This window comes from Apiospora hydei (assembly GCF_038363865.1).
Source record: "Apiospora hydei strain CBS 114990 chromosome Unknown utg000009l_segment0_segment0, whole genome shotgun sequence".
NCBI lineage: Eukaryota > Fungi > Ascomycota > Sordariomycetes > Amphisphaeriales > Apiosporaceae > Apiospora > Apiospora hydei.
The window spans coordinates 1697734-1710587 of NW_027117368.1; the positions used below are offsets into that span (position 1 = coordinate 1697734).

Below are 12854 nucleotides of genomic sequence, written 5' to 3' on the forward strand. Positions count from 1 at the left end.
CGGGTCAAGCCAAAGTAGGTAAAAGATTTAGATTGATTCATCCGGCCCGGTGCTGGAAACGTCGAAGGTGCGGGAAACCCCCCGCCGATGTTGGGATTCAACATCTGATCGCGCACCCCTGGTCTGCCCCGCATTTCCATTCTAGGACTGTAGGTAGGTATTATCTAAACAGCTCAGCTGATGGCTGAGGAGTGAGCACCGAGCACCGAGGTCCTTTTGCTGTCGCTGGTCGCGGGTCGCTGGTCTCTGGTCCGTGCGTTGTCCCTACCTAGGACGCCTAGTAGTAGCTTAATTGAAATCTTGAACGCGCCTGCGCGTCGGGAACCTGAAAGGCTGGGGGAAAAACCACTTTAACAGGGGTGCTGCTGACCAGAAAACGCGTCACGCGAGCCCGTTACCTGGTCTTCCGGCGCGAGCCCAACGCGTTTCTCAAAAATCCAATCTACTCGAATGGGTATTAGTAGAATTGCACTCCAGTGTCAAGGCAGAGCCACCTCACTTTGCCGTGACTCTCGTTATACCTGGCCGATGGCATGATTGCCTACTTGATTTCATACCCAGCTGCCTTGCCACGAACAAGCGAACCACCACCAAAACAATTCCACTCACTTTAATCGGCGTTTGTCCTACGAAGATTGCCCCCGTCTCTCGAGCCATCTCGGTCTCGCCCATCGCCCCGACCCTAACCGCCCGAGCCCGAACGAACATTGACGAGTTTCTCATGATATTCGACTTCACCGTCGACAGCAGCAGGGCATCCAGCGGTGGCCGAGCAAGTCAGCAAGCGGCGGGCTTGTAGTCATGGTACCGCAAGTGATAGTTCCCAATGCTCTCGAAGCTTTGCCGGCTCGACCACCGACTCCACCCAGGGAGAAGAATATAAATTCTGACTTGACTTCGAGGAGAAAGCACATCTTTGGCTCCCAGTCTCTGCACACACCGCCCAGCTTCTCACCAGAATCGTCCGACTTATCCAACCCGACCTCGCGGCGGAACCGCAAGAAGGTTGGCTTCACAAGCCAGCCCGAGTATTGCGAAGCTCCTGCCTATGGCGACCATGCGAAACGGCAACACCCGACACCCGTATCAACGTCATCGACAACATCTGCTCTGTCCAGTGGTAGACCTATCAAATCCATCCTGAAACCATCGCCCCCGTCCTTGCCAATCCGCTGGACCCGTCCATGGGTTCGGATGGCAGCTCGAGACCGGTTGATATTGTTAAGATGTTGGAATCCACTGTTCAGCAGCTCGCAGGAGCCGATCGAGACTTGAAGGTCGATGCCTACATGATGCTGGTGCGAGCCTTGAAGAACTCAAATAGTCTACCCGATCGCATTGCTCTACAAGATAAGATGGGCTTGTTCATGCAGTTCATACAGCGAGACATCACGGCCAAGACTTCCGAGGGATCCTTGGACTCGTCGCTCGTCAACCATGCGCTGATGCTCCTCAGCACGTTCATGTTCTATCCTGCCATTGCTTCCACCTTATCAAACGATTTTGGCGTCTTCATCATCGACCACTGCATTCGATCTTTCGAAGATGCTTCGGCTCCTAAAGATGTGACTCGCCACCTTATGCAGGTGGTGGCCTACCAGGACTTCTCCCCCAAGGTTATGACTGCCGACCGCGTAGGGAGATTGGTATCCTCTCTTCATACCATTGAGGATCGGGTCAAGGGCAAGAGCATCATCCAGTCTCGGCTCTTCATCTATCGACGTCTCATCAAACAATCGAAGATGCACATGATCTCACATTCCGACTGGTTGCTGGACTTATTTGAGGACATGCTTAGCAACATGAAGGAAATTCGTGGCGCTGCCATTGCCTTGGGTCTGGAGGCTAGCTTCACCATCGCCAAGGAGAAGCAATTCTCAAGGCGGGTAATGGAAATCCTACAGATGTCAGTCGACGAGACGAAGTATATCGAACTGTACGTTGGCCGTCTCAGGGCAATGCTGAAAGAGAAGTCCGACTCTACAGCAGTACCCCAGATATGGAGTGTTGTTATACTCCTGATGAGATGCCCGGTGGACCGCTGGGAATTCTTTGGCCCGTGGTTGGAGATCATTCAGAGCTGCTTCAATAGTAGTGACTTCCAAACAAAATTGGAGGCTAACTACGCCTGGAACCGTCTCGTCTATGCACTCCAGCTCAACGACCAGTCGTTTGCCAAAACGATCGCCACCATATGCCAACCATTCCTGAGTCAGTTGAAGCGCAGGTCTACTGGAAAACAGAGTTCAGAATTGCGTAAGGTTGTCTTTGGTAGCATTTGCAACCTTTACTATTATGCGTTCAAGCCAAATACCAGCACTGCCCACCTCGACACCTTCTGGGATGCTTGTGTTCGGCCGCTCTTCCAGCGCATGATCGTCCCTGAGGCGGACAAAGCAAGTGGGACTTTGCATGATCATACATCCCAAGCCACCCTTATTCTCACGGGTCTCTTTGACTCAAGTACGCCTAGACTATGGAAGGAAGACCACGTCTGGGTGGACCCCTTGGTCAAGCCAGAGGATTTACCCGCCCTTGATGCGAAATGGGTAAGGCATAATGCTTCTCGGGTGTTCGGAGTTGTCGAGCAAATACTGTCCAGGGCCTATTTCGAGTTGGCGAGGCCCGAGTCCGACACCGCGAAGTTTTGGCGGGCCCTCGTTGGCGCCGTGGCCTCTGCCGCGAGCAAGGAGGTCAAGGTATCTACGGACACGGCGACCTTCGTAGCCCACTCTTTCACCTTACTGCTCAAAGTCTGGTCCCGTGGTATAGAAAAGGCAGATGATACCGATTCTAAATCTACCACCTTCTTTGAAGCCACCAGCATCTACATCGGTACAATGATTGATGCTCTTGGGCTACTCCCATTCACCGAGAGGCAGCTTTCGATGGGCAACCAGAATACGTTTGTCCCTGTTGCCACTCCCTCCCACCGACCTACGAAGGGCCAGGGGCAGACACGGACCCCACTACACCACCTTTTCTCTATCCTCTCCACACTCCCACCAAATACCGTTGACGGTCAAGACTTGGCAACTCTCATTCAAAGAGTACTTGCGCCTTTCTTGTCCACCGTGTCCAACAAGTCTTCACGGGCAAAGGTTGACCTCGCCCAGGAACTGATGCAGCTTGTTCCCATGGAGACGCTCATTCCCTTTGGCCCCTGGCTAGCGATTTCTGATACCTTTTCCAACAGTCTAGATAATAGTCAAGCGAGCCATTCGTCTTCAAGCTCTAGCGGTCAGCCTCCAATTGGCCATGAGTACCGCGAGATTGTCAGGCATTTGGAACGGGGTATCAGATCAACTCCAAACCTGCCCTGGGAACACTGGCAGTTCTTGTTCCAGGACCTTTTTGTCCGCGTCGCAGCCGACGTTGGTGAAGCAGGCTGCGCCATCTCGATCGCCGAACCTATAGCCAAATGTGCCATGGAGATAATAACTGCTCAGCCTGACGCCACACTCGACCCAACTTTATTAAAAGTTGGCTCAGAATTGATATCAAACGCAAAGCACCCGCGAGATCGCCAGGCTCTTGAAGCTGCCCGACGCCGACTTTGGGGCACCTCAGCGGGAGGCTCGAGATCCGTCTCTCACGATCCCTTTGACAGCTTATACAGGCTCGTGAACCATCTCCTTGAGGTGACATATAAGCACTACGATGATGCGATAAGTATGGCTATATGCTCGCTCTTGGAGAACATATCCGGCTTCCTACTGCGATGCAACCAGGAGTTGGCGTTGAAGGCACTAGTCATTATCCAGAACGGGATCGGGGCCTGGATTCGCGACACAGATGAAATATACAACAGTCGACAGTCAACCACTCTGTCTGAAGCGGTAAGTCTTATAGATAACACATTAAAGGGGCCAAGCTAATGTTGCATAGGTCAAGCAACTGTGGAGTCGTGTTTGCAATACCTTCGCCCAGGCAGACAGCCTCGAGGAAATTCAACTAGACACTATTGAGCCATTGCTATGCTCAGCCTTCGAGAGCAAGCACAAGCATATCGTCAGTACCGCTACCGCCATGTGGAACAGCGCGTTTGAGCAGAGCAACAACATCCAATACCCCGATAAACTGAAGGCAGTGCTACTTTCGCTGCGACCTTACGTTGATATCGTGCTCCCCGGCTTGGACGACTCAAGCAACGAAGCAAGTGGGCAACCGCCATCTTTCATAGATTCCCAGGAGGATGATTCCGCTTCTATGAAACAACCACCCAGGAGTTCGCGCAATGGCACGCCGCAGATGAAAAAGCCAACATCTAGGCGTTCAACACCCGGGTCTGTCCAGCTGTCGCTTCCAGCGGAGCGCAACCTGAGCAGTACGCCTGGAGTGACGCGGGCAGGGTCTGCTAGGAAGAGCATGACTCCTCGCCTGAGACATAATGACTCCCAAATTCAGTTCGCTGCCATTGCGTCATCCTCGCCCACGCACAATAACGCCGAGTCTCAAGTCTTGACCGATCGCCAGAGAGAAGTCAGAGATCGACAGCGGGATAATGCCGCACTCTTTCCAGAAATCAAATCGAGCGTTGAGCAGCGTAGACCGACGCGGCTGTCGATGGTCAACTCTACAACACCCACTCCTTCGCCCGAGAAAAGGTCGACTCCCAAATCGCACCGTAGGATTGAGGATTACGTTTCTTTGACGCCTACACCCCGACGCGGCCAGGCTGCCATCATCTACAATGATCAAGAGATGACGGACGATGTGCCTTCTTCACCCCCGAACCCCGACGGTACCCCTTAATACCAGAACTCAGCAAGCCTCAGTCTAGCAGTAGCATCATTTTGGATGATTGGCCCCCCTCATCGCCCATATCCGAATCCCCTTCGCGAAATCGGCAATCAGCATCCCACCACTCTAGATCGATCGTGCCAACGTCACACGAATCGTCCAAAGAAGCATTAGCAGAGGAAGAAATGCTGGAGCCAACATCAGAGGATGTTGACGTGCAAATGGGCGAGGGCGCAGCTGAAGAAGTGACAGAGGAAGAGACCGAGGATGCTGATGTCGAAGACGAGACTACCATGCCGGATGTCGAGCAGGATCTATCCAGGATTGAATCTTCTCTCCCAGTGGCTGCCGAAACATCAGCTACCAAGGACCCAGCAACTCCGACTCATCCAAGAGCCCAGAAAGACCAGGGAACGCCGCGATCTGACAACGACGTATATGTTGATGCTCTTAGTAGCCCCAACGATTCACCTCGAAACCTGCGATCCCAAACTAGGACGAAACCGCAACCGGATAAAGCCGCGTCTCAGCCTGTCGCTGATTGTTCATTCGAAGCCAGTGACGTGGATGAGCGTAGCATGTTGCGTCTTGTCGTTGAGCTCGATTCGAGGAAATGCGATGCTCCAACGAAGGATGGCACAGAACTGGCGGAAAAGACTGACCAAAAGAAAAGATCTCCTGCAAAGGAGTGCATCACTGTCAACACTGTATCTGGACAGACACGTCGCCGATCGACAAGGAATAAGGCCCGGTCTGAAGAAACACCATCTGTCATTGCCTCTACACCAGTCGAACCCGACAGCTCCCAGGCATCTAATGATACAACCCAAAAGAAACGGAAGAGGCCTCAGGAAAGCTCCCAGGAAGGTCCCCAGGAGTCTGGCAGCAAAAAGCGCAGGCACCGCAACGATGTCGATTCGGACCACGAGGCGGTACCTGACAGCCAGCTTCTGCCAGTCAACGACAGTAAGCACCACCACCTACCTCGCCCCGTGAAACCCGCAATAGCATCATCATCTGACCTGTGGCCTAGACAAGTCGTTGGAGCCGTCCGAGATTTCTGGCGTAAAACAACCTTCCGACTCGTCGCACGCATCTTCCGAGCACGACCATGAGGAAGTGGACACAGATGTCTCCTCGCCGGCCGCCGACGCGCCTGTTGATGACAGCGAGGCGATCCACCTACAGATCGTCCAGGAGGCATCTCAGAGCGAAGGGGCTGAGACCACTGCCAACGATTCGTTCGAGGACAACAAAGATGATGAAGCCAGAACTGCTTTAGCGGACCTTGCTGATGTGACCATGCTGGAGGATATGGAGCAGGAGGAGGGTACGGAGGATGAGGAAGAAGAGATGGCGGAGGCTGAAGAAGACGCAGAGGACGAAGAGGACGAAGAAAGCGAGGAAGAGGATGATGCTTCAGTTGCATCAGAATCGTCGGAAGTGATGCGCGCAGCTACCACCGAGGAACCGCCCTTGATGTCCAGCGAAGGATCAGCGGAGAGCCCCGAGGTGATCCCCTCACCGACGAAATCGTCGATGGAGAGGATCATGACGGCGCTCCGGGGAGGGCTCGTGGAGCTGAGCACCGCGGCCCTGTCGAGGGACGAGGTCAGCAGGATCGAAGACATGTTTTACGACATCAAGAGGGAGCTCTACATTGCGGAGAGCAGAGGGCGAGGGCTTCACAGCCAGCCGCCGAGACGATGATACCATTAAAAAATACCCTACTTCACCCCTGCAACGACAAACACTTGGGGCGGGGAGAGAGGAAATAATAGCACGCATGAAGTTTACTTTTACATGCTACCATATGCTGCGTCTTTTTCAATTCTCGTTATATGTTGGGATGTAAACACAAAGTGGACGGAAAGGGATGACGGACAGCGATGAGACGCGACCGGATGAAACAATAGGGAAAGGAAAGGGACGGACGGACCTAACGACGGCGATACAGGATGATGGATGTCACACGGGATTAAGGAGGACCGCCTTGGATGAGGACATGTGGTACAGAGCCGGCCCAGCTCGCCCATACCATCCTCACCCGGAGAATCATATAATAATTTCTCGAGGAAAAGGGGGAATTGGCAGGCCAACAGTCCATTGTGCTGGGAAAATAAACGACATAGATTCATTACCATACGGGCAAGGCGTTGTAGGTTCAGGCATTATCATCCTCAGCGAGTCCCAAATAGAGATACTCTGATTCTTTTACAAACCTTGTTCACTTGGCAAAGTGTGAGCGAGCTGTGTTGCCTTTTGCTTCGCCCCTAGCCCCCGATTCATGCAACTACAGCCCTGAAATAAAATCACGTAGTACGATGCCGACGCATCAAGAACACCAAGACCGCTGTATGTACAGTGTTCAACGAGTTGGATGAATGTCTCTACTGCTGTACTGTGACTGTCCCCATATGCTTGTCTGCGGATATTTCATCAATGTTAATTTGTCCAACTAACTTTTGGGTAACCCAGATACGCCGTAACTCCAAAGCAAAATTTTCCCTTTTTGGCCCTCCTTACATCTTCTCCTTTTCTTCAGAACACACAAAAAACAGTGTCAGAGAGTCCTCTATACTAGTAACCGTGTTCGGTTTTGGTTTTGCCCCCCTTCCTTTCGCTATTTCAGGTCCGCGCGCGCACTCCGGAAGTGGTCCGCCACGAGGAAGGTGAGCTCGAGGGCCTGCTTCTCGTTGAGTCGGGGGTCGCAGAAGCTCGTGTAGTTGGTGGAGAGGTCGTCCTCGTCGAGCCCCTCGCTGCCGCCGACGCACTCGGTGACGGCGTCGCCGGTGAGCTCGAGGTGGACGCCGCCGAGGTAGCTGCCCTCCTCCTGGTGGACCTGGAGGGTCTCCTGCAGCTCCGAGAAGATGTCGTTGAAGCGGCGCGTCTTGACGCCCGAGCCCGTCGAGCGCGTGTTGCCGTGCATGGGGTCGCACTGCCAGATGACGCAGCCCTTGTACTCGCTGCCCTCGACGGCGCGGATGTGGTTGGGCAGGAGCTCGCGCACCTTGTCGGCGCCATAGCGGGTGATGAGCGTGATCTTGCCGACCTCGCGGCTCGGGTTCAGGGTGCGGAGCAGCTCCAGCAGGTCCGAGACGGGCGTGGTGGGCCCCACCTTGATGCCGATGGGGTTGGCGATGCCGCGGAAGAACTCGACGTGGGCGTGGTCGATCTGGCGCGTGCGGTCGCCGATCCAGATGAAGTGGGCCGAGGTGTCGTAGTACTCCATGCGGGTCTCCTCGCCGGGGATGGCGTAGGCCGGGTTCTCCATCAGCCGGGTCAGGCTCTCCTCGTACTCGAGCAGCAGGCCCTCGTGGCTGGAGAAGAGATCGACGGTGGAGATCTCGGAGCTCTTGTCGGCGCCGATGGTGTGGCTGAAGCGGATCATGTCGGTGAGGAAGCGCACGGCTTCCGAGTACTTGGCCTTGAGTTCGGGGTCCTTGACGTGACCCAGCCCCCAGTTAAGGGGCCGGTGCAGGTCGGCAATGCCCGAGGCCAGCGCGGCTCTGACGTAGTTGAGCGTCGCGGCCGAGTGGTTGTAAGCCTTGACCAGCCGCTGGGGGTCGAGCTCTCGCTCATCCAGATGGTAGCCGTTCAGGATATCACCGCGGAACGAAGGGACCTGCTTCCCGTCGACCGTCTCCATGGGGCTCGAGCGGGGCTTGGCGTACTGGCCGGCCATGCGGCCAATGCGGACGACCCTCTTGTTGGCGCCCCAGATGAGGACCAGACTCATCTGCAGCAGCAGCTTGATCTTGGACTCGATGGCGCCCTGGCGGCAGTAGTCGAAGAGCTCGGCACAGTCACCTCCCTGCAGCAAGAAGGCCTTGCCCTGGGCGACATCTTTGAGGTTCTCCTTGAGCTTGTTGATCTCGTGAGGGTGGACGATGGGAGGGAGCTGCTCAAGCTCGGCGGTGGCCTTGCGCAACGCCTTGAGATCCGGGTACTCTGGGCATTGCTTGACGGGCTTGGACCTCCAGGAACTGGGTGACCAGGCGGGGGCGGAACCATTGCCATTGGCATGGTTGGTGTCGTTTGTTGCACTCATCTCGTCGTCGTCCAGAGTTCTGTGAGTCGACTGTTGAAATTGAGGTTGAGATTTAGGATGTGCCCCAGGCACCTTTTAAGTAACACGGGGGTGGGCTGATGTCGAGTTGACAATGTTGTACCAAACAAAAGAGTTTGCTGATATGAATTCGAAGTGTGACCACAAATGGATTCAAGGGCTGTGCTGTGCCGAGACAGTGCCCAAGATATACTTTTTTTTTCTCTCCCTCTTCTTACTCTCCCCGAAGGAGGAATTGGAAAGAGAGCATGCACAAGAAAACTGGAGGATGAGTCAACCCGTCGACCGTCATCTGGAATGAGTCCGATGCTAGTCCGCGCCCGCGCCCGCTGTTCCGGAATAATAACGTCAGTTGGTCCCCGCCGACCCAAACAGGCACTGGATTGACCGCTACGACGGACGAGGGGTGGTGGATGGAGGGGTAGTTCAGGGTAGTTCCAATTGGTAATTAGTAGGGGCGGGCTTTAGGCTTGTTGGCTTCAATGTTGGTAGCGCACTAATGTACGGTACTAAAGACGAAAGGCACGTATCGTACCGTAACAAGCGCGCCCTTGTCTGCCTGTGCTAGCTTGTGCTAGCCAGTGCCCCGCCCGAAGCTGCATTCAAGCTCCAGAGCTGTCATCGAATTGCATACTACCTACAGCTACTCCGTACGCATCAGACATTCTACACGACACGCGCCCTTTTCCTCGCCCTCGAACCGCTCCGCAATCGGGTCCCAACCAAACAAAGCACCACGACTCCGACCACCAACCAACGATCTACCGAGTGCAGCGCTCGGCAACCTACAGCAGTATCAATCACAATACGACACAACCAACCCCCTTCTTATACACACACCACACCACCACCAAAATGGCCGAGCCCCAGCCCCCCAACCTGCACGAGGGCGCCACCACCGGCGACGTCGAGGACGAGGTCCAAGCCGCCAAGTCCGCCGAGGACCGCAAGGCCGCCGCCGCCATGGCCAGCATGGGCTCCAACGGCGCTGACGATGCCAATGGCAGCACCGCCGTCGACCAGGAAGCCGCCTCCAAGGCCATGAAGAGCCTCGGCGGCGAGGCCAACAAGCCCGCCGCCGCCGTCCAGAAAAAGGTCAAGGTCGACGCTGCCGACGTCACTCTATTGGTACGTTCTTTGATATAATGTCTACCTCTTGTCTGTCCCCTTTCCTCTGCCTTGCTAGCTTGCTAATTAATATGTCTTGCTTTACAGGTGGACCAGCTCGATCTCACGAAGCCCAAGGCGACAGAGCTGCTCAAAGCGCACGACGGCGATGCGGTCAAGGCTATGAAGGCCTCCATAGCGGTGTAATGAAGACAGGCTCAAGACTACGAGCTAGGGATCAAGATCTTATGACTGCATGTGGCGGCGTTTCTCTTTCTTGCGTTGTACTGGATTACAAAAACATGTGTCAAACGAGAATACCCAATAGATATACACACACTGGTTCAACGTATCGAGCTCCGGCAGGTGCAGTGCAAACTAGATACGGGCTATCTCGGAACATTATTGTATTTCATTTTTGCTCACGAGTTCCACTTCTTGTTGATCAGCCGTAAATGGCCAAAGAGTCCTGCTTGCTGAATACAACGTAAAGCTCAATGAGTCGAAGATTGTTGTCCCTAACCATGGGTCCCATCTTCGATAGGAAATTCCTCTTCCTCAAAAGAAAGACTCGGTTCGGTCCTTCCTCCTGCCCTGTATTTTTTCCCAGGCAAGCAGCCCGGATCCATTGCTATCACATCATAGCTTTTCCATGGGGTTTGCCCCGTCAGACCGAGATGATCTGGCCACCCTCGTATGCGTCACCAGCCTCCAGTTTCGTCCAGGCCTTGACCGCACCAGCCTCAACACAGATCATGTTTCGGTAGCCATCCTTGGGCGCAAAGTCGCCCATGCCCTGTGCCTTCTCGACCCAGGGGTTCCAAACAACGACATCGCCCAGGTTGTCGCGGACAATGCTGAACTTGGCCTCACCGCTTTCCGACACAACGACAGGCGTCTCTGGCGAGGCGGGGTGGTACACGCGGTCCACCTCGCCGGCGATGGTGACATCTCCAGCCTGTTGCTTTTCCTTGGCGCCGTCCACCTTGTCGATGTAGGCAGACTCTTCGAGCCCCGAGACCTTGACCTTGGTGATGTCGCCAATGCGGAAATACGTGTGCAGCAGGGTCTGGAACTCAAAGGGCTGATCGCCGTCGTTGGTGATGACAAGGCCAGTTCGGAGCGCATCCGGCGTCAAGGTGACACTATATATGAGGGAGAAGGAGAAGGGCCAGAGCTTCTTGGCCTCATCGTCAATCGTGGCCGTGCTAAGGCCAAAGTCGAGCTTGACCGAGGCATCGGTCTGGCCGGAAGACTCGGTCGTCGACTTGCCCAGGAAATCCCATCGGGAGTTGCGGGCAAACCCGTGCTGCGGAAGCTTGGACGTGGGCTCGTGGTCGGGCGCTGTGCCGAAGACCTGCGGAGGTAGAAGGTAAGATCGATTAGTCACATGTTGTTTGTATATAAATATAAAAAAAGAAAACAATATGATATTCTTCCCACCTATTACCAAGATTACCAGGTAGAGCAAGGGGGAGGGCCAGGTACGTACAGGGAAGACCAGGGGGATACCGCCTCTCACAGCTTTGGAGCCATCGAGCTTGGCGGCCTCGCTGACCCAGAGACGCTCGTTGCCGGCACGATCCTTCCAGCTGGTGACCGTGGCGCCGTGAAGCAGAACCTCGATGCACTCTCCCGAGGGCAGCACAGCGCTGACGCGAGAGTTGTCGTGCGTGATGTTGACCTGAGCCTGTGGGGGCAGGCCGGGCGTGGTCACCAGCGCCTGGGGCTTGTTGGGACGGTCAACCATTGTTGCAGGTAGCTGAGCTGGCTGGCGGTCGGGGCAGTTGGGGTCTTGATTGAGTGACGTGGAAGGGCCAAAGGTCGGAAAAGGGTCTTCGGTGAGCGTGGACGTGAGCTGAAAATGCAGTCCAATTTATTCGAGCAAACGATTGAATGATGAACAGGCAGGCAGGCAGGCGGACAGGCAGAGGGACAGGACGGGGACAAGGGCCTTTCTTTGTGCTGGAGGCTAGGTTGCGATGGATGTTTGGTGGGGTAGCTGTCGGGCGACTGCGGGGTTGCCCTGGCTTGGGAGGTGGTATCGAACTGTCAGATGGAAAGGCGGACAGAGAGAGGGAGAGAGGGGTGGTGGAAAAAGGGTAGGTACTTACATATTCTTGGATGGGAATCGGGGAGAGAGCCTTGCTTCAGGTTAAGCCGTGCTGTAGGCAGAACAGAGAACAGACCAAGCCGACCAGGAAACGGTGTCTCAGTTGCAAGAGGGTGAAACGGGTGTTGCACCTCGCCCAGCAAGCCATCCAGAATAGCGAAAGTACCGACCGACCTACGAATGCTCCGTAGCGCAGCAGACCTACGCAGGCCTACAGTAAGTGGCGGGGTATGCATTGATGTATTACCTACCTACCTTCTTTCCTCCTCTCCTCGTCCTCATCTTCTCTCATGTGAACGCGTCGGATTGCATCATGGCCAAGGCTGTAAGCGAGCATGTCCAGTGCGACCAACGAAGCTTCTGCTTCATGTTTCAGGTTGCTGCAATGTACATCGTCCATCTGCAGCCAGGGGGAGGGGGTTAGGAAGGGTGTCTGGGTGTGGGTGCTCCGGTCGGACGGTCCTCAACCTCAACCTCAACGACCATGCATTGGAACCTACTTGCCACTTCTGGTGCACTTCTACACTCCTGCACTCCTGCACTCTTGCACTCCTACCCTGCTACCTTGCACAGCCTGGCGACGGCACGGCGGGCCTTTCGGTTTCGACCCGGATTTAGGCAAGCTTGCCCAAGCAGCAGCAGCAGCATGTACCTACAGAGGATATGATTAGGTAGTATACGCATACCTACATACCTATATTTGGTGCTTTACATCGAGGAATGCTTGGACCACGGGTTGCCATGCTGCATGGCCATTGATGCCAGCATTCACAGCGAGGCATAACGTAGCTGCTAACTACCTAGTTTCCAACCATTCCTGTA

The 12854-nt window shown here is 54.8% G+C and overlaps 4 protein-coding genes across 4 annotated transcripts; 2 read left to right on the forward strand and 2 right to left on the reverse strand.

Moving 5' to 3' along the window:
• Positions 1-801: 801 nt before the first annotated feature.
• PG997_012315 (uncharacterized protein) lies at positions 802-6453 on the forward strand (the record flags this gene model as incomplete). The annotated part of the gene is given in 6 exon segments (XM_066816629.1): positions 802-1083; positions 1125-3839; positions 3889-4562; positions 4608-4744; positions 4762-5709; positions 5777-6453. 6 exon segments carry the CDS (start codon positions 802-804, stop codon positions 6451-6453), a joined length of 5433 nt encoding a protein of 1810 aa, XP_066662321.1.
• A 913-nt stretch (positions 6454-7366) lies between these two features.
• Positions 7367-8794, reverse strand: PG997_012316 (uncharacterized protein; the record flags this gene model as incomplete). Its single annotated transcript, XM_066816630.1, has 1 exon — positions 7367-8794. One exon carries the CDS (start codon positions 8792-8794, stop codon positions 7367-7369), a length of 1428 nt encoding a protein of 475 aa, XP_066662322.1.
• An 873-nt stretch (positions 8795-9667) lies between these two features.
• On the forward strand, positions 9668-10126 carry PG997_012317 (uncharacterized protein; the record flags this gene model as incomplete). Its single annotated transcript, XM_066816631.1, has 2 exons — positions 9668-9940; positions 10028-10126. 2 exons carry the CDS (start codon positions 9668-9670, stop codon positions 10124-10126), a joined length of 372 nt encoding a protein of 123 aa, XP_066662323.1.
• A 460-nt stretch (positions 10127-10586) lies between these two features.
• Positions 10587-11669, reverse strand: PG997_012318 (glucose-6-phosphate 1-epimerase; the record flags this gene model as incomplete). The annotated part of the gene is made up of 2 exons (XM_066816632.1): positions 10587-11276; positions 11412-11669. 2 exons carry the CDS (start codon positions 11667-11669, stop codon positions 10587-10589), a joined length of 948 nt encoding a protein of 315 aa, XP_066662324.1.
• Between the last annotated feature and the right edge of the window lie 1185 nt (positions 11670-12854).